Source organism: Pelodiscus sinensis, chromosome 3, assembly GCF_049634645.1.
Source record: "Pelodiscus sinensis isolate JC-2024 chromosome 3, ASM4963464v1, whole genome shotgun sequence".
Lineage (NCBI taxonomy): Eukaryota > Metazoa > Chordata > Testudines > Trionychidae > Pelodiscus > Pelodiscus sinensis.
The window spans coordinates 160844886-160863487 of NC_134713.1; the positions used below are offsets into that span (position 1 = coordinate 160844886).

The window sequence follows — 18602 nt, forward strand, 5'->3', positions numbered from 1 at the left end:
TGATTTTTTAGCCACCCAGCTTGAGAGAACTTTGAGCCTGATTTCCAGAACTGATGAGTGCCCACAACTCCAGAGAATAGCAGCAGGTGGCTCAGTACATCTGGAAAACAAATTCAGGATGGGCACCCAAAATCTGAGGCGCATTAAATAATTCTGTTTTGAAACTCTTGGCCTTAGTGTTCATTGACAGGCCATCTTTTTACCTCTGGATGACACTCCCATGGCTCAAAGAATGAACCTTAACAGCATCACAAATACAGAGCCACATATTTGAAGCAGGAGAAAATATTTTTTCCTCTCTATGTCCAATGCTGTGAAATCAGCGAACTGTATTGAGATAAGCTTATCTCCTTAGATAAAGCTATAAATAAAGTGTGATAGAAATTAACTCTAACAAAGGTGCCTTGGAGAGTTCAGGGACATTACCATAGTGTCTGTTTATACAGAAAACAAACTCATGTGCTGCTTTTCTTCACTGTTATAGGCCTTCCTCTTGAGCAGATGGTGGGAAAGGGCAAGGACTGGTGGGCAGGGCAAGGCTGGGAAGTGGTGAGGGAAGCAAAAGGAGTCTGTGAGCATTGTATTCTTCACCCCCTGCTGAACATTTACAACAGTGAAAATATTGCTGAGGAAAGCTAAGCCGCTCCGTTTCCTTTCTCTGCCCAATCCAGGTACTCTGGTGTGTTAGGTGAAAAGAAGGACAAGTTCATCTCTCACAACGGTGACGAAGCAAGTATACAAGAACTGGTTTCTCAGGATTTGTGCCAGAGTTTGCATTTTGCAGTATAAGTACCTGAGAAGTACTTAGTACCTGTTCAGTTTCTCCATCTGTGTATCTGATTTTACACTATGGTCCTAACTCACACCTGTTGTAAGACCTTCACAGACTTTAAGGTCAAAAAGGAACCTTTGTGATCATCTAGTCTTCAGTGACTATTAAATTGCACCTTCTTGTACCAGCGCTGAATGTGGGTCAGATACTTAGCTACAAATTCAACTTTCAAATCAAGCAAGGTCTGTAGCTTACTCAGATTTACTCCCATCTTGAATTTCACAGGAAGCTAGAGCTGACCATTCACATCAGTTTTAGATAAGGGAAAAGCTATTTAAGGGTCCAGAGCACATTCCCTGAAAGGTTCTGGATTGAGAGTCCACACAACAGTTACTTCACTGGCAGTGCAGGTTTTGACAGTTTGGTCTCAGCCATGAACTGAAGACACTGCACAGCCAGAGAGAAAGTAGCTCAGATTCCATGCCTCTGGCATACTTGCCATCACAGTGAGACTGTCTATAAGGGTCCAATTAGTGCTAACTGTACTGATGACCTTTGTCACATGTACAACTGTCCCTTGAAGACTAGACTGACACATATCAGTTCAATTCAAATGGACTACTACCATAAAGACACCTGATGAAAAAGATGTGATTGCTGCTGGTGACATACAACTAGAATACTTAACTGGGAAATAAAAATGGATTCATTACAGAATGAAAATCCCTCCTTTTTCAGGGGTACAGGGCAGAGGGAAATATTTCATGGCAGCGGGAGATATTTCAAAGCATCTAACCAATGACTCTCATTTTGGCAGTGAATATTAGGATGAGTCAGAAATATTCTTGTAACCTACAGAAGAAATCACTCCTGAAATATTAAAATAATATCTTGATCATTGATAAAGCTTTAACAGTTATCATGTAGGCAGAGCAAACGCAGGAGCTCTCTTGGCTTCCAAGTGGAAGCTGCTAGAGAAATGGAGCATTTTGTTTTTAATAAGAGAGAGAGAGAGATTGAAACAAGAATCTTTTTAGCATTATCACTCACCAGTGTAAAATACAAGCACCGTCAGCCAGAAATCCTGCCCAAATGGTGGCTGTGCCTGACTCAGCAGCCAGCTGCTTAATTATTTAAATACAAGCTGAAGATGGGCATCCTAAATATGAACCCTCCCACCTTGCCCCATCATCTCCCTGTAATCTTTAAAACGAGATTTTAAAGATGAGAACTTGGATCTCCCAAGTATGGCTGAAGTCAAAGGGATATATTCAAACTGCCTGAGGCTACTATCACATTGAACTCAATGAAATTGCTGCTGCTTATATGAGGTATCAAACTGGCCTAAAGCCTATGTCTTGCTGTCACCTGTCCTCATAAGGATCAAGCAATCTGACTGGCTGCTTGATTTATTGCTGTTTCTATCACCCACTCCTCCTCACTTGAGAGCATAATCACAGAAGATTCCATGCAGTCTCTCTCCCAGCTGCTCGTTGGAAATTCAACATTCTTCACTATTCCACTTTCTGCCACATACAGGCCATTTCCTAACAGCATAGATGTGGGAAGTAGGAGCATGGGGGATGCTGGGGCACCTCTCGGATTTTACATCCTGTGCTGGGGTCCCAGCCACTAGCCTGCACCCTGGGGCCCCTGCTGCTACCCAGGGTCCCAGCCACCAGCTCCAGGGGGTCCTAACTGCTAGTCCTGCTGCCTGTGGGGATTCCGGCTGCCTGGGGCCCCATCGGTCAGCCCTGCCCCCGGGACTCCGAAGCTGCGTCCAGCTGTGTAGGGGCACAGATGGCTAAGATGGGGGAGGGAGCTTCAACGGTTTCAGTGCCATTGCTTGTGCCCCAACGTTTAACTTATACAAAACCAATTTCTGCACTTTCTTGCTGCTGGAGTACATATGAAGACTAAAGAATGGTTCAGTTTCTGCAATGGCTTCTCCAGCAAACCAGTGTCCCAAGGAGGGCTGCTGCCTGCCCACAGCCAGACTTGCTTTATTGACAATGTGCTGAGTTGTGCAACACCTCCTGTAGACTAAGGTAAGATCTACTACACTCCCTTTCACTAGTGAGTGGGGATCCCAGGTCTCCAGAAGTCAAAGAATAATACACTAACTGACTGTTCCCTTCCCCACTGTACTCCTCCTCTCTGGACGCATAAGCTCTGTTTTGGGACAAGGTCTTTCCACTAATGGACTTGCCATGGTTGTAATTCAAGGGGTTCTGGCACATACTTCATTATATCACATGGCTTCCTTATAAAAATCAAGCAAGCCAATCAGCTTATGTTTAGTACAGCAGAGACTCGGGAGCATGAGCCAGGAACCAACAAGAAGCACTCGCTAAACTGGTTTTGCTCACTAGTAAGCAGAAGTTATGACAGCATGTGAGACACACCACACCAAAGGACGCAGCCACAACCCTGAATGAAGCAGCCAAATCCCTGCATCCCAAAGTGGGAGGGGGGAAAACAGCTTACTCAGCCACTGCTCCAGGAACTGCCTGATTGAGAAAGGCATTCGGCTCACTTGCTCCTCCCGTGCCAGTGGAGTAACCAGTGAGGTTGCGGTTGAACTCCCGAAGGATATCTGAAGAAGGAAGAGGATAACGAGAAGAACGTGACTCTACTTGCTCATCACCAAGGGGAGAAGACAAGTATAAGCCCCACCCCACCCCTAGATTCTTGGTTTCTGCTAGGTGAAGGCCGCTGCTTGTTCTCCGCTTACCTTGCTGTGTCCAGCCAGGGGAAGCAGTATGTTGGACACTGCTGTGCCAGCCAAGCGACACCAGAGGCAGCAGGGAAAGCACAGGGTTGAGTTCTGACTCAGACATTGTGCAATCCCATTGACATCAAGTGCAATCGTGATGGAGGACAGGGTTGCCAGGAGTCCAGTTTTCAACCAGATGGCCCCATCAGTGGCTCTGCTCAGCACTGATGACCAGGCTATTAAAAGTCAAGTCAGCAGCACAGTGGGGGCCTTGGGCTAGTAACCTACTCCTGGAAGTGGCTGTTGGGTACCAGTAGCCTCTATGTGCTGGGGTGGCCAGGAACGGGGAGGCTCTGTGTTCTGCCCCTGCTATGAGTATCAGCTCCACAACTTCTATTGGCTGGGAACCGTGACTAATAGGAGCTGGGAGGTGGCACCTGTGGGAACTAGGGCAGTGCCTGATGTCCATCCCTGATGTCTATATACCTAGAGGCTGAAGAGACCTGGTGGCCACTTCCTGGAAGTTGTGGTAAGTACCACCAGGGCTCCAATCCCTCTCCCATGTCCCAACTCCCTGCCCAAGCCCAGAATCCCCTCCTGCATCCCAAACCCCTTATCCCCAGACCCAACCCAGAACCACACTCCCAGCTAGAACCCTCACTCCCCACCCCAAAGCCCAGCCCAGAGTCCTCTCCTACATTCATTTCTGGCTCTACCCAGAGCACACAAAAGGGTAGAGGTGAGGTAGAGTGAGTGAGGGAGGAAGGGGAGATAAAGCAAGCAGGGGTGGGGCCTTGGGGCAAGGCAGGGGAGTTCAGTTTTGTGGGATTAGAAAGCTGGCAGCTATCCTAGGTAGGGGAGGTGGACGGAGTACGTATAGGCCCATAGTTTGTGTCCATCCTGCATATTGCCATGGCTATAGCTTGAATGAGAAACCCCCTGGTCAGCAAACAGCCCTTCTGTCAGGGGGAAGGAGAGTCCCCCAGTCTAGCTGATCTAGAAGGAGCTGTGACAAGCTTCTCTTAGCTGGGAGTTCTGTTGTGCATATCTGAACAGCTATGCATCACCACCTGCTGATCACAGACCTATGCATTAAAAGGCTTAGATCCTAGGAAGCAGAAAATTATTCACAGCCCTTCTATGTTCATTATCCTAGTTCTGTGGCTCAAAAAGACCAGTCAGCAGCACAGTGGGCTTGGGCTAGTAATAAATAACACTTCTGTGTTTGTGGGAGTATGCGATGCTAGTAAAAACAAAGAAAGACACTAAGGGTTACATTACATTAAGGGTTCTATTTATAAAACATTAACAAAAGGCTTCATTTTAAATAAATAGCTTGGGATTAATAAAAAGTTTTAATAAATGATTAATCAATTTTACTTTGCTAAATCAATATAAATTGCTTATAAATATGGTTTATAACGTTCATGGTTTATAACTTGCATACTCCTAATGATGTGCTTATAACCTTTTAGTATACTTACTACAAAGGTCTGTAATATGCTTATAATATGGATTAGCCCTTTATAAATGAAACATTTAAAAAGTGTAATTCAAAAAATGTGCTGAAATTTTACAGCCAGATGTAGCAGGTGCCAAACCACCAATGTAAGTTAATATACAAATATTCAGCAATATTCACTTAAAATATCTGATTTTGGCTAACATTCTGGTCTGAAAAGGGACTTGCTATATAGCATTTGCAGAAAGCTAACACAAACAGGGTACCAGAACAATCACAGCAAGCATATTGAAAAATTCAAATTAATATTCACTGAAGCATTTTTGCAGCCTTCTCATAGCTTCACTGATGAGGCAGCCCAGGGGTCAATGAAAATATGTGTCTTTCCATGAATGCCCAGTCTTGTGAATTACCCCAACATAGATTTTAAAGTGTTAAGAGAAGTTCATGGTAAGTTTGCTGTCCACATAATAGTTATCGTGTATCAATCAATTTATTCTCTCCCTTGAATCGTAGCACCTGGATATAACAGAAAATCTTTTACTTACTAGGCAGGGTTGTTACATTCTTTAATGAAGCATCCCCTCCAATACTGCAATTGGAAAGAGAAGCAAAGATTAAATCAGTAATCTTTTAGCTGTGCTTAGACAGAAAGGCAACAGGGGACTAGTACTGTACAGTACTTAGATTTTCTGTCCTTGCCAGGGAGACATGAAGGATCCATGACACTTGGGAGCTAGAGGGCTTTCATAACTGGGTGGAGGGATCCAGGTATAAGTGCTTGTTTAAGGGCTTAAGTGAGAGTTCTAGTAGCACTGATGCTATCAGAAGGGTTCACTTGTGCATTTTGCAGCTGAGAATGTGAGGTCAAAGTCATCAGATGGGGGAATGCAGGAGCATTGAGAAACTGGGAAGGTGGTTGGAATTAAATCACTTTTTCAAGGAAGGGAGAAATTGCAAGTGAATTTAAACCAGCAGTGAAAGTGACTTAACATTTCTTACAGGCACTGTCCCATTGCAACCCAGGTTCCTGCCAGCTCTTTAAATAGCTCCTTGCTGGCTTTTGCTGCAGCTCAGCCAGCTCTTGCTGGAGATGTACATCAGGGTGAACCTGCTTACTTTTGCCTCTAATTTAAAATCCCAGATTTCCAGAGGAAAAAGGCTGCAGATGGCCTTAAATATCCCTAGTAATGTTTATAACCTGAACTATGGATTTTGGGGCTGGTACTTAAGAACATATTAATGTGAAATTGGCCAGTGTCTCTGTGCAAGTGAAGCAAACAATTTAAATAGTGAAAAGTAAATGTAACATAAAATTAATTTGGGTTTAATAGTCTAACATGGACACAGGAAAGGAAAGGGTTTTGTGTAGGTATATAATACAGTAAAAGCAGTGTTATCCGGCCCTTTACCAACTGGAAAACTCTATTAGCCAGCATTTCTGATCTCTCCCCATACAAATCTTTAGTCTAGTAACAAGGGCTAGTATACTGCCCAGGAGGTTATGCAATTGCACACACTGCACTTTACTTTTATGCAAGAGAGGTAGGATACGAATGAGCAAGCTGATATCAGGGATTTATTCAAATAAGCAGCTTCGGGGGGGGGGGTGTCATTAGGGTCATTATAGATTGAGCCCAATCTCCTGCACCTTCTAACCTCTAAAATGTTAACAGATGTTGATAATGATGCCCTTGAGGCACTGCAAGATCTTGAAGTGCCTTCTGAATAATCAAAGAAAGATTAGATTATGTTCAGTAGAGTTGTAATGTTAAGTGTATTTTTAGTGATCAGGGTGTACACCATGCACTGCCCATAGTGATATGTAACGTCCTAAGATAACATACTTTATAGCAGAGGTCTCTGACCTTCTTAAGCACGAGATTGCTTTTTGAATTTAAGTGCAATCCGAGATCTACCTCAAACCCAAATACCTTTGCCCTGCCTCCTTTGTGCCCCTTCTCTGAGACCCTGCCCCTGCTTACTCCATCCTCCCTCCCTCCCCCATCCTCCCTCACTTTCAGCAGGCAGGGGTAGTGGGTTAGGGTGCAGGCTCTGGTCTTGGCTTATGGGATCTAGAGAGTGTGAGGGGCTCTGAGCTGAGCTTGGGGCAGGTAGTCAGAGTGCAGGAGGGGTTCTGGGTGCAGGCTCTGGGAGGGTGTTTGGGTGCAACGGTGCTTGGGACTGGGGCAGGGCCTTGGGGCGCAGGAGGGGGGTCATGACTGGGGTGGGGTTTCAGGATGTGGGCTCTGACTGGGCACTGCTTGCCTCAGGTGGCTCCTGGGTGGTGGTGCAGTGGGGCTAAGTCAAGCTCACCCCTGCCCTGGCCCTGCACCGCTCCCAAAGGCAGCCAGCAAACTCCCTCCCAAGCCCTGTTGTGTCCCACACTCTGCTCTGTGGAGATAGGATATAGGACGGGAGAAGGGACCTTGACATCAGTGCCCCTCTTTTCCCTCCTCTGCCCTGCACAGAAAGCAGGAGGCTACTGGTGGTGAAGGGCGTCAGCTCCAAGGCAAAGGACAGGAGATGCGCAGCAGTAGGGGGAGGGGCAGCTGAAGTGAGGGCACTTGATAGCCTCTTAGCCAAACCAGTCAGGATCACCTGTCAGAGGCTCGAAGATCTACCGGTAGATCCCAATCTACTGGTTGGTGACCACTGCTACATAGAAAATTTTATCCGTATGCACCTTAGGACTTCAAGAAACCAATTGCTCTGCAATGCAGTACTCCTACTGAATTGGTGAGTACCTGTATACTATTTTATACTTCATTCATTTTATTGTATTCTAGTTCTTTAAAAACTGGTATAACATTGGTAACTATAACACTTAGTTAGCCAGGATATTTAACTCTCACCCCCATGCTCCCAACTTGACAGATAACTTTATTTATATCTGGACAGTTTTCCCTGAGTGATCCTACAAAAGCCTGATCCTGCAAAATCTACAGCACAATGGGACTATTCATGGTAGCAAGAGCTGGAAGGATCAACCTCAATTCCAGCAGTACAGAGCGACACTGGAGCCAATTCAACCAACCCCCTATGGATTCTCTTTGCATTGAGGACTCCTTGGCTGTGTCTAGACTGGCAAGTTTTTCCACAAAATCAGCTGCTTTTGCGGAAAAACTTGCCAGTTGTCTACACTGGCCGCTTGAATTTCCGCAAGAACACTGACTTCCTACTGTCTGAAATCAATGCTTCTTGCGGAAATACTATGCTGCTCCCGTTCGGGCAAAAGTCCCTTTTGCGCAAAGCTTTTGTGCAAAAGGGCCAGTGTAGACAGCTCAGATTTGTTTTGCGCAAAAAAGCCCCGATTGCGAAAATGGCGATCAGGGATTTTTTGTGGAAAAGCGCGTCTAGATTGGCACGGACACTTTTCCGCAAAAAGTGTTTTTGCGGAAAAGCGTCCGTGCCACTCTAGATGCTCTTTTCCACAAATGCTTTTAACAGAAAATCATGCCAGTCTAGATGTAGCCCTTGGGTATGTCTAGACTATATGGCTCTGTCGCCAGAGCCATGTAGATTAGTTTACTAGACATACCCAAATGAAGCGGCGATTTAAATAATCATCGCTTCATTTAAATTAAAATGGCTGCCGCGCTGAGCCGATCAGCTGTTTGTCGGCTTAGCGCGCTAGTCTGGATGCTCCGCGGTCGACATCAAAGGCATTTGTCGACCGCCCCGTTATGCCTTGTGGGATGAGGTTTACCGGGGCGGTCGACAAATGCCTTTGATGTCGATCGCGGAGCATCCAGACTAGCGCGCTAAGCCGACAAACAGCTGATCGGCTCAGCGCGGCAGCCATTTTAATTTAATGAAGCGGCGATTATTTAAATCGCCGCTTCATTTGGGTATGTCTAGTAAAGTAATCTACATGGCTCTGGCGACAGAGCCATGTAGTCTAGACATACCCCTAAAGTGGCCGATAGCTGCTGTACTGGCTCCTCCTGTTCATCACTACATGTCACAAACATGTCCAGAGAGAAGAATGGCTGGAACATTCTTATGCCTCAGTGGTTCCCAGCAACCAGATTGGCTCCTTGTGGCCGAGGGCATCTGGCTGCTCTAACTTGAACTAGGGAATCAACATAGTAAAAAGCTTTCTTGGCCCCTTGTCTGATCTTGTACTGAGCACAGCTGAGTTGTACCGGAGGAATGGAGGGAAGTTTTCCAGCCAAACAGCAGCAAGGAAGTGTGTTTTTTTCCACAGAACCTTTTCTTTTCTTTTCTTTTCTTTTCTTTTCTTTTCTTTTCTTTTCTTTTCTTTTCTTTTCTTTTCTTTTCTTTAACAGAAACTTAGAAAGAGCAGACCTTGTGAGCAGACCTCTTGAATGACAGCAGCTGTGATTTCTTTACCCTGGTGATTTTTCACTGGCTTTTGGGAGAGATGTCTACTTTCTTACCCATTCATATAAATCAAATCGGTGTATGAAACCTTCTGTGTACAAGAAGTCAAAAACTAATGACTGGAGCTGGTTGAACATTTATTGATGATTTTCTAAAATGAAAATTGCATGTATAACAAAACAATGTTTCAAAAGAAAGGCCAACCCTGACAATTTTTTCCAGTTTTTGACAAGTGAAAAAATCCTATACTTTTTCATGAGAAACCAAATATATTTTCTCAGTTCCTTAATTAATGACTTACCTCCAAGCCAGGCCCCGATATTCTGTGTTCATATCCACGGTATTGTTTGATCTAGCACCAATTCCATTACCAGCCTAAATACAATTAAACCAAGCCAAAAAATGAACATTTTGTCCAGTCATATATTTCGGTGATCTTAATTATTTATTTCATAAACAGGTTTCTCCTTTAAGGTCTATTACATTCAAGCTTGTGCTACTTTAGCACTTGGGTTTTCAGGAAGACTTATGAAAAATAGCACCAATACATTTAAAAAAATTCTTTACACACTATTGCTGTATACATGGCATAAACAAAATATAAGAAGGTTATATAGGTGCATCTGGATTGTTTTATAATTCATGTAGCGTTTCCCTATTCAGAAGTAATGCAGCCTTCTCAAGCTCTAGTCAATAAAATCTGCAGGGCGGCTATACCACACCGTCCCCTATTTTCCCCAAACATGAGTTTTGTCACATGATAGAAGACTGAACATTAAGTCCATGGACCAAATTCTGCCCTCCTACACAAGGGTATCAGATACTAAAGTAGCAGCAACAATTGCTGTATTTTGGATATTATCACATGGCAACTGTGGTTGAATCCTGACTATAGTAATTAGCATGGTATGTATTTAGTCAAATGTTTGTGTTGATGTCAATGGCCTCACGTATGCAGAAATTTGCAGCATCACACCTGCCAGAAAGTTATGTGGTGAGTTTGCACAAATATTCCTTGGACTTACATTTGAAAGGGAGATGCCTGCTAAACATGTGAAAGGAGATTAACTAAGTCCGTGGTGAGTTTGATAAAGGACTAAGTCCATGGTGAGTTTGATAAAGAGCCTGGTTATCAGTTAATCACGCACTATGAAGTGTCTGAATATTTTGGATCTCTTTTCTTTCTCACACATTTCCAAGCAAGCAAAAGCCATTTTATTTAATTAGAAAAAAACCTTCACTGCAAGAGAAGGCAATAACAAATTATCAGGCAGAATGAACCGAGACAGCAATTCAGCAGTCCATCCTATTCAGCAGTCCACTTTATAGCATGTGCTTTAACCCCACCAATTTCAATGGGACTTACCCTCTGACACCAGGTTCAGCAAAGATTTAAGCAAACGCTTAAGTGACCTGTCTAAATTCATACCATTCAGGGATAATATTAGAATTAGAATTCAGGGGATCTGAAACCTTGTGATCTGCTCTAGATATCTGTCTTCTGCTTATGAATGAGTATCTCACTGTCCCAGAATAAGAGCTCAGCTTCCTCCTCCTGCCCCCAGTCTAAGCAGACAAAATGTTCTGTTCCACCAGCAAACAAAACAAAAAACAGTAAAAACACAAAGGTCCTTACTGTCAAAGAATCCCCCAGGGCTGCTATCACTCGCACATCAGCTGGTTTGAGAGCATGCACTGTAAGGCAGAGAGATGCAGGTAAGCCTCAACAAGGAACAGATCCATGCTTCTCCATCATTGCTAGATGTGAATTATTCCACCCCGTATTTCTGTATTTAGGTGGGGTTTTTTTTTTTTTTTTTTTTTTTTTGCAATGCCCAGGTAATGAAACAGGAGACCTCTCCAGCTCATCTTGTCACAAGTTCTTATGCTTGCTTAAGACCACAGACAAAAGAAGGGAGAGCAAAGAGCAAGTCATGCCACATTGTCGGAGGCCAGTGACCAATATCCAGTGTTAGGGAAATCAGAATAAAGACAGGGTAATTCAGTATTACAGAGCAGGCATATGGATAGCAACTGCTGCAACAATGCAGCAGGGTATGAAAAAGGCATTAACAAGTTGAATACTACCAGGTAACAAACCACAAAATATGAAGTCCTGACTCTAAATCCACAGCCCCAAACATTAGACCATACCATTTATAGGCTCTGTCAGCCCTTATATTTTGCATAGTGCAGGAATTATCTGCTGTAAATAAATTAACTGCAATTGCTTTGTCTGAATAATCCCTACAAGGAAAGTTTGGCATCATACCTCCTAACTATCTATAAATAGTATTGTCTTTAAGTGGCATAATTTTTCCACAGTCCAATAATTATGTAAACATAAGCAAAACTTTCCTCAGGATGTAAGGAAGAAACAATCTCCTACCCCAAATAGGTCAGGTTACCTGAAGTTGGCGAAGAGCTGGAGGGAGCTCTGTCCTCACACAGCAGCTGACTCCCATGATTCTAAAGGAAGAAAAAATGGGGGGGAGAGGCGGGGGGGGGGGGGGAAGGAGAGGAGGAGGAAATCAATAATAATGTTGGACCAGGAAACACAGTATCAGCCAAGATAATAAATCACGTCCCTGTTTGTCTGTAATTAATCAGGCAGACATCGGTCACTGAAATCAATGTCACACTCAGGGCATGTCTGCACTTGAAAACTGTTGTGGTTCTGTGCATTTGTAAAGCAACTGCCAATAACTATAGTGTGAATGGGGCATACATACCACTCTGTTAAGCCACGATTAGCATTACTTACCCTGATATTATTGCAGCCACACAGCACAGTAGCGTGATGAAATAAATGTTCCGTGTTATGGTCAGACATCCCACAGTGCACTGCTCTGCTCTATGCATTCTCACATGTTTGGTGCAATGTCTACTGGCAGGCAATGAAGTTCTTCAGCTTGAGGTCAAAATGCAGAATTCTCAGAATTCCTCCATTTTATCCCCATTATCCAACTGTTTTTTTGAGAGTCAGCCATTCCCCTTTTCAAAGCCCTGCCAAGCAGCATGGCAACAGAACACCCACATGAAAGCTCTCCTCTGTGGCTATGTCTAGACTGCAGGCTTCTTTCGAAAGAGGCTCTTTCGAAAGAAAGTGAGTCTGGATGCTCTCTTTCGAAGACGCCCTATTTACATTGAAGAACGCCTTCTTTCGAAAGAGGAACTTTCGAAAGAAGGCGTTCTTCCTCGTAAATTGAGGTTTACCGCCATCGAAAGAAAAGCCGCGTTCTTTCGAATTAATTTCGAAAGAACGCGGCTTGAGTCTGGACGCAGGGGAAGTATTTTCGAAAAAAGGCTACTTTTTTCGAAAAAACCCCTGAGTCTGGACACAGCCTGTATGAAAATGTATGAGGCAATTGCTAGCTGGAAGCTTCCGCCCACTCTCCCCCTATTGCTACCAGTCAGTAGCTAACTCATTTGATGAGGCTAAATCCATAGCTGGGGCTTTTGTCATGGAGGTGAGCGCTGCTATCAAGAAGATTCTGCTCCACAGATCACAAAACCGGGCAACATAGTGGAGATTATAAATGGGTTTGCACAGCTGGGATTTTGAAATCTGCTGGGGCTTTTGATGGGATCTATGTTATTCTCTGACACCCTTCTTCACATGAGGCTTCAGAATTCATCAACAGAAAGAGATATTTCTCCATGCTGCTTTGAACCTAGCTGGTGACCATAGAAGGGTCACCAATATAAATGTAGAGTAGTCTGGAAAAAGTCATAATGCCATGATCATTAGAAACCAGAGTTTGTTTTCTGCAATAAGAAATAGAACTTCAACTCCATGAACTCTGTGGACACTGATGGTGTTGCTATTTTTCTACTCATTCAGGGCAATCCCAGTTTACCCCTTGCTTCCCGGGCTTATGAAGCCTTTTATTTGACATCTGGCTAAGCAAAAGGAATAGTTTTAACCATACCCCAGGCAACTTTTAAATACACAATCAGTTATATTCTGAAATCTGATAGATGGAGGGTCCTGACTTTGAGAGTAATGAGAAACTTTCTCCTGGTGCAATTTTGCACAACCTTTGTGAGAGAAAGGAAGGTAAGTAGATAGAAGCTAGAGATGGGCAGACTTAGAAAGCATTTTGGTCAGATAAGAGGCCTCTACAAAATGACACAGCTACTCATGGGCAGAGTGTGTGTGTGTGTGTGTGTGTGTGGAGGGGGGGCACTGTGCTCATACTTTGCATATAGAGGCCTCTTGTGAAAAATATACATGCTTTTGTATAGGGTATTTATCAGGATTATTGAGTCTTCTGTATGTGTACCAATAAAAGGATTTAATTATACTTGAAGTGTATATAGCAGTTTATGGTTGTTTTAGTACACTTTATGGTGTGCCTTGGGAAGGAGAGCTTGTTTTGCTATTATTGTTCATGTGAGTTTTATTACAGTGATACTGGACAGTTCAGTGAATGATTCAAGACTCAATTATGACCGTAAAGACATTTTAAATTCTATTTAATCAATAGCAATGAATACATCAAGTTTAACTTTACTGAACATTTATAAAGCTGTACAAAATCGGAAGTTCCACGGCCAAGTGTTTCAGGAGGTTTCACTGTCTCTTCATCCACAGCAGACGTGTCTGTAGTGCTACCAATTTGCTTGTCCTCTCGCCTCCCTCCTTCCTCAGCTTAGTGCTATGAGAAAAGAGAAAAAAGGAACATTTATCCAAATTGTAGTCTCTAGTCTAAAAGTGCTAAAATGTTGCTTTTTCCTTGATTTTGGAATTTTATTCCCATACTCTCTCAATCGTGGCTGAGGTTGGCAGTTGTTAGAAGTTTTAAAACTTCCAATTTGTGTAAGAACCCTCTGGGCATATGGCAGGAGAGGGTTGTGTGGGTGTGTATGTAAACTTTGGGGGGGGGGGTTAAAATATCAGGTGAATCATGCAGAGTGGCTAGCTAAAACAGGGCAATGTAGAGTTAGACTAATAATTGCATGCACACATCTATAGACTATCCAGCTACGTCTAGACTGGCATGATTTTACACAAATGCTTTTAACGGAAAAGTTTTTCCGTTAAAAGCATTTGTAGAAAAGAGCATCTAGATTGGCATGGATGCTTTTGTGCAAAAGCACTTTTTGCGGAAAAGCATCCAGGCCAATCTAGACACGGTTTTGTGCAAGAAAGCCCCGATTGCCATTTTCGCCATCGGGGCTTTTTTGCGCAAAACAGTCCTCCCCTGTCTACACTGGCCCTCTTGCGCAAATACATTTGCGCAAGAGGGCTTATCCCTGAGCGGGAGCATCTTACATTAGATCGTCAGTGTTCTTGCGCAAATTCAAGCAGCCAGTGTAGACAGCTGGCAAGTTTTTCTGCAAAAGCAGCTGCTTTTGCGGAAAAACTTGCCAGTCTAGACACAGCCTCCATGTTTTGGAGAATGATACACTGAGTATGTCCCCAAAAGGCAAAGATTTTGGATTTTTAAAAATGGGCAAATCAGGAAAATATGCCAGGCTGCTGTTTGCCAGGATGGTGCCCCCAGAACCAGCACAAGAGTGGAAGGAAACTGTGACATACTTAGACATTTTTTAAAGTCTTGTTTCTAACATCTACGGAGTTGAGCATACATTACACTGCAAAATTAATAGAATTCTAGCTTAACGGTGGGGGAGCAGGGGAAGAGGGACTGCGCTGGAAGTGAACTCTAGAAAGTGCCTTACAACCTTGCTTTTTTGAAATGCCTGTATTTGATTTAGGCTATTTATCTCCTACTTCATGTGGGCTCAAGGCTCAGTGCATCAGTGAAACGGAGCAAGAAACATAACTTTTGATTTTCCGTACGTGCTGCTATAATAAGAGTGCCTCTCCTTCAAGAAGCTTCATGGAGGGACTGCATGGATTAACCACTATGGGAGATGGGCAGGAGGAACATGCCAACAAGCAGTGTGTTGGGGAGGAGGGTGCAGAGGGAGACAGATAGATTAAATGTGTGTGTGTGTTTGCATAGTCGTAGGAAAATAGGCAGAGAGTGTTTCTATTGACTCTGGAAGGGCTGCCATCATGAATTGAAGATGAAGGGAGAGGATTAAAAATCCAGGAGGCAGGCAGAAGGAAGATCAGCATGACAGCACCCTTATAGTACCCTCAGCTAAACTATATAACTCTCCCTCTGTACAGTTGTATTTTAATATATAGTTCAATACTTACTGGAAATGGTTCCCACCCTAGTTCAGGGTTCTGGCTGATCCTCTGTGATTCATGGAAAGAGGTGTTCTGGATATCCATGACTGACTGTCTTCGGGGTCATGGCTCAATTAGCAAGTCCATTGAATGCAGAGGCTGAGTGGTGATATCTCCAACAAACATGTGGTTCGGCTCTTCATAGGAACTGCAGAACATGCTACCTCTCCCCGGAGTTCTGTTACATGTAGCATTCACATAGTCCAGCCACCTCTCATTTGCCTTACTGTGGGATGGGAGACCCTCTCCCTCTTTTACATGTGCCTGTCTTCCTGCGTGTAGACTTAGCTGAGTGACTGCCTTTCAGACAGGCTTGAACACATTTCTCTCCCATGAAGAGGGCAATGAAGTCCAGGATCTTACTAAGGGTCCAAGGTAAAGCATGAAGATGACTGATGAACAATCAGGAGATGATACAGATAAGCAAACTCCACATGGGCTAGAATTGTCCAGAACAACACCTGGCTGAATGCCAGGATTTAAACAGGGATATTCAGCATAACTAGATAGACTAACACAGGTAGTTGGCAAAGCAGCATGGGATACCAGTAGATAGACACAGAAGATGTATAACAATTATTTTGGGAGGGAGCTGTATCCACACTTACTTTGTGTGGATACATTCATCCTGCATCTCACTAAACCCACTCCTAAATTGGGCTTATTAACATGTGTGACAAATGCTAGCTGATTTGCAACAAAATATCGTGTGTATGGAGGCAAGGCACTTTAATGGGAGATAACTCCAGTTAATACATTTCAAATATAGACAGGCCTTTAGTGTTATTCAGACTGGAAAAGCAATCCTGACTGATTAATGTGGTATTTGAATAGGCACAAGTTTAGCTGGTTACACAAACATTTTGCACAGCCCTAAAACTACCTTCGCATTTGGTTCCCGTAGCCTGCTAAACTCCTCCAGTGAATTCAATCCCACATCCTGTGCACACTCTACCTGATCAGGTTCCTGTGCTGGTGTTGGAGTGGCAGATGATGGTGGTGGTGTTGTTATATCTGGGGTAGTTTGGTTGGGGTATGTATAATTGCTGTTCTTGTATGTCCTCAGGAAGGGCTCAACCTATGAAATAAGGAAATCTGAGTCAACACAGAGCTGCAAAGAATATGGAACTATCTGTTCCCCAGCCACCCATTCAAATCTGTCTGCAGACCATTCAAATGACTGTATATTCTTGTTCTCAGGACCAACACAAGTACCCCTCTGATAGTTTTGCAGAAATATTGATGAGGCATACAACTAAGGAAACATCTGAAATATACAGGTAATGCTTTGTTAACCACACACACCAGCTCAGACGCTCTCAGTGCCCTTACCAGTTTGATTAACAACATCCGATTATTATAGAAAAGGATGTTAAATATTCCAGACCAGACAGCATCAGGGTAGCTACTGATTTGGGGGGGGGGGGAGGTTTGGGGCTGACACCAGCTGTCTATCTGACCTGCCACTTTACTTTTCCTGTTGATGCTATCTGAAGTGTGAAAAATAAATAGCCAGCTTGGATGGTGAAGGTAGCCTGGTCTGTTTAGTCAGGTTTGATTTCCAGCTTTCATGCACTACCACAAAGTTGCTGTCTTTGTGCCCTCTAGCAACCCTCTCCAAGGTGATGGAGCTACCATGCTGGAATGCAGCGCACAGGATCTCCTATTAAAAGCTCTGACTGCCTCTTAAATGAACAGTACAGTATATAGCATATGCGTAACTATTTTGAAACCTACCGGACTCGGACATCTGAGAGTTAACACCATTTCAAGAAAATGTGCATCTGTCTTGTTCCCAACAGGCTCCAACTGCATGCCAGAAAAAAAACATGGGGGGAGAAGAAATAAAATGAAAACCAGAATGGAAGAGCATGAATAGCTGAATATAATCAGCCTATGGAAACAAATGGAACAGCAAAAATTGCTACGTGCTGTATCTCTCTATGTTGAAATAGCAGCTCAACCCATAAAACTCACTGTCCTGGGATTTTGTTTTCTTTAAAACATTTCACATATTAAACTGGCTACTTTCCATATTAGGTATGTGGTATGAGTGATGTAATATCTCACACTTTGATTATTTTGTGGTGCAAAGGTCATTCATAATTATTCAGGATAGGTTCTGAAGTGTGAAAAATAAATAGCCCGCTTGGATGGTGAAGGTGGCCTAGTCTGTTTAGTCAGGTATCCTTTCATGCAGCCAGTTTGTGTCCAGGTGACTTTATATCACAAAGGCAACAGTGCCCATCTGTAGTGAACACAGTTCTGTTCTCACCAGAGGTAGGGTGGCTCAGTAACTATATAATGGACCATTGCTCTTTGCTGCCAAAGGATAGGGTGGAAAAGACAGACAAACGTAGAGAGATCTTCTGCTATCTTACCATGTTGTTCCACAGGCCACGAGCAGTCTGGGAATGAGTCTTCTGGTGAAAGTGGAAACAGTCTGGGGCAAAATATGAGCTGTCAGGCAACCCCTCCTGGGAAAAGAGACAGGTACAGTTACAAAAGGGGTAAAATCTGGACAAAATACCAGCATGATGCATTATCACATTCGTCTTCCAACACAAATACTCCCAGGTACTCCAGAACTTGAAAATATAGGTTGAACCTCTCTAGTTTGGCATACTCTGGTCTCGCAACGTCCATGGACCAGCATGATATTAGTTAGCTGGATGTCCATTTATCATTGGAGTGACCAACTTTCCCACAGTCCCATAAAGTTTGTTTACACCCACCAGTTCTGGCTCTGAGTGCTCTGGGCTGATATTTAGCTCTAATTTACCCCTAACTCTCTTCTGAGGCTACGGCTACATTGCCGTTTTTTTGTGGAAGGGGATATGCAAATCATGCTTGCATTTGCATATCTTCTTCCAGTTCTTTTTGCAGAAGAGGTTTTTCCTATAAAAATTTCTGTGTAGATGGGGCCATTTGTCGGAAAACCCCCTCTGTTGCAAGACCCATTATTCCTCAAAAATTATGGTGTACAGGATCTTGCAAAAGAGTTTTTTTTTCCCTACAAATGGTCCTGTCTACATGGGGTTTTTTATGGGAAAAACCTCTTCCGCAAAAAGAATTGGAAGAAGATATGCAAATGCGA

At 43.5% G+C, this 18602-nt stretch overlaps 1 protein-coding gene across 3 annotated transcripts in view; it reads right to left on the reverse strand.

The window, feature by feature from the left end:
* PLB1 (phospholipase B1) overlaps nucleotides 1–18602 on the reverse strand; it is a 124273-nt gene that overhangs the window by 39460 nt on the left and 66211 nt on the right. For all 3 annotated transcript variants that reach the window (XM_075925371.1, XM_075925369.1, XM_075925370.1), the window contains 8 exons: nucleotides 17887–17982; nucleotides 17243–17314; nucleotides 16461–16583; nucleotides 11706–11766; nucleotides 10934–10992; nucleotides 9599–9672; nucleotides 5499–5542; nucleotides 3260–3368 (listed from right to left, as the gene is read on the reverse strand). In XM_075925371.1, coding sequence (XP_075781486.1) covers nucleotides 3260–3368; nucleotides 5499–5542; nucleotides 9599–9672; nucleotides 10934–10992; nucleotides 11706–11766; nucleotides 16461–16583; nucleotides 17243–17314; nucleotides 17887–17982 — 638 coding nt within the window. The remainder of the gene's footprint in view (nucleotides 1–3259; nucleotides 3369–5498; nucleotides 5543–9598; nucleotides 9673–10933; nucleotides 10993–11705; nucleotides 11767–16460; nucleotides 16584–17242; nucleotides 17315–17886; nucleotides 17983–18602) is intronic.